We start from the raw sequence: 1,395 nt of genomic DNA on the forward strand, positions 1-1,395 counted from the left end.
AGAAAAGTTTGACGCCTTACTACAACGAGTGCAACCACGAATTGAAAAAATGTATGTTTGCAGAAAACCAATTTCTGCAAGGGATCGATTGTATATAACTCTTCGGTAAGTCAATGCTACATTAGAATAATTTTATGTTAATAAATTATATTATCTTGTTCAATTCTTCATTAATAGATTCTTAACATCAGGAGACTCAATGAATTCCTTAGCTTATGCGTATAGAGTAGGACGAAGTACCGTTACAAATATTGTACAGGAAACCTGTGACGCAATATGGGATACTTTGCAGGATGAATTATTTCTATCTTCTAGCGACAATTGGAAAGAAATTGCTACTCAGTTTAAACAATTGTGGAACTTTCCACACTGTATTGGTGCAATCGATGGTAAACACATCGCAATGAAGGTAAATTATAGACTGAGATATCTAGAGTATACATGCTATCTTATATATCTTAAATAATTAAGTTTTTTTCAGTGTCCAAATGCAGCTGGCTCTACATACTACAATTATAAGGGATTTTATAGTATTGTGCTCATGGCTGTCGTCTCAGCCTCCTATAGATTCATGCTTGTTGACATTGGTGCGCAAGGTCATCATAGTAATGGCGGAATTTTTCTGAATTCCACAATAGGCCAAATGTTTCATCAGGATGAATTGGATGTGCCAATGCCATCAGTTTGTTCTACTGGTAGACCACCTTTCCCATATATGCTTGTGGCTGATGAAGCATTTCAGCTAAATAAGTTTACTTTAAGACCATATCCAGGAAGAAATATAACTGAAGAGCAGAAAATATTCAATTATCGTTTGAGTCGAGCTAGACGAGTAGTGGAAAATGCATTCGGCATCATGGTTGCAAAATTTCGAATTTTGCAAAAACCTTTAACTACATCTGTTGAAACGTCAGAAAAAATTGTAAAAGCAATTATAGTACTGCATAATTTTTTATTATCACATTCTAATTACTGTCCAGAATTGTTTGTCGACAATTCCATGCTTGAAAGTAGAAACACTATTGAAGAACTATTGGAACAAATGAAAATAAACTCAGCATTCCAAAAGATAGGTCGTGCAGGTGGTCAAGCACATTCGCAGTATGCTGCAAATATTCGTGAAGAATTTAAAAATTATTTTTTAAATGAGGGTGCTGTTCCTTGGCAATGGAATCGTTGATAGTTATATTGACTGTGATATGTAATAGTAAAAGTAGTAATAAATAAAAAATAATAATAAGTATATGTAACAGTAAATATAACTAATAATAATTATTAAAAATTTTATAAGTAATATGTGTAAATGAATAATTTACTCATATGTGAATAATGTTTTTTCTTTAAAGCAATTAATGTTTTCGTTATAACATATAAATCTAGGGAAGCATAATATTT

At 32.0% G+C, this 1,395-nt stretch overlaps 1 protein-coding gene across 1 annotated transcript; it reads left to right on the plus strand.

Annotated features, from left to right (window-relative positions):
• Window positions 1–403: 403 nt before the first annotated feature.
• Window positions 404–1,180, plus strand: LOC108757962 (putative nuclease HARBI1). Its single transcript, XM_018502667.1, has 2 exons — window positions 404–409; window positions 482–1,180. Exons 1-2 carry the CDS (start codon window positions 404–406, stop codon window positions 1,178–1,180), a joined length of 705 nt encoding a protein of 234 aa, XP_018358169.1.
• Window positions 1,181–1,395: the final 215 nt, after the last annotated feature.

Source organism: Trachymyrmex cornetzi, unplaced genomic scaffold (genome assembly GCF_001594075.2).
Source record: "Trachymyrmex cornetzi isolate Tcor2-1 unplaced genomic scaffold, Tcor1.1 scaffold1483, whole genome shotgun sequence".
NCBI classification, from domain to species: domain Eukaryota; kingdom Metazoa; phylum Arthropoda; class Insecta; order Hymenoptera; family Formicidae; genus Trachymyrmex; species Trachymyrmex cornetzi.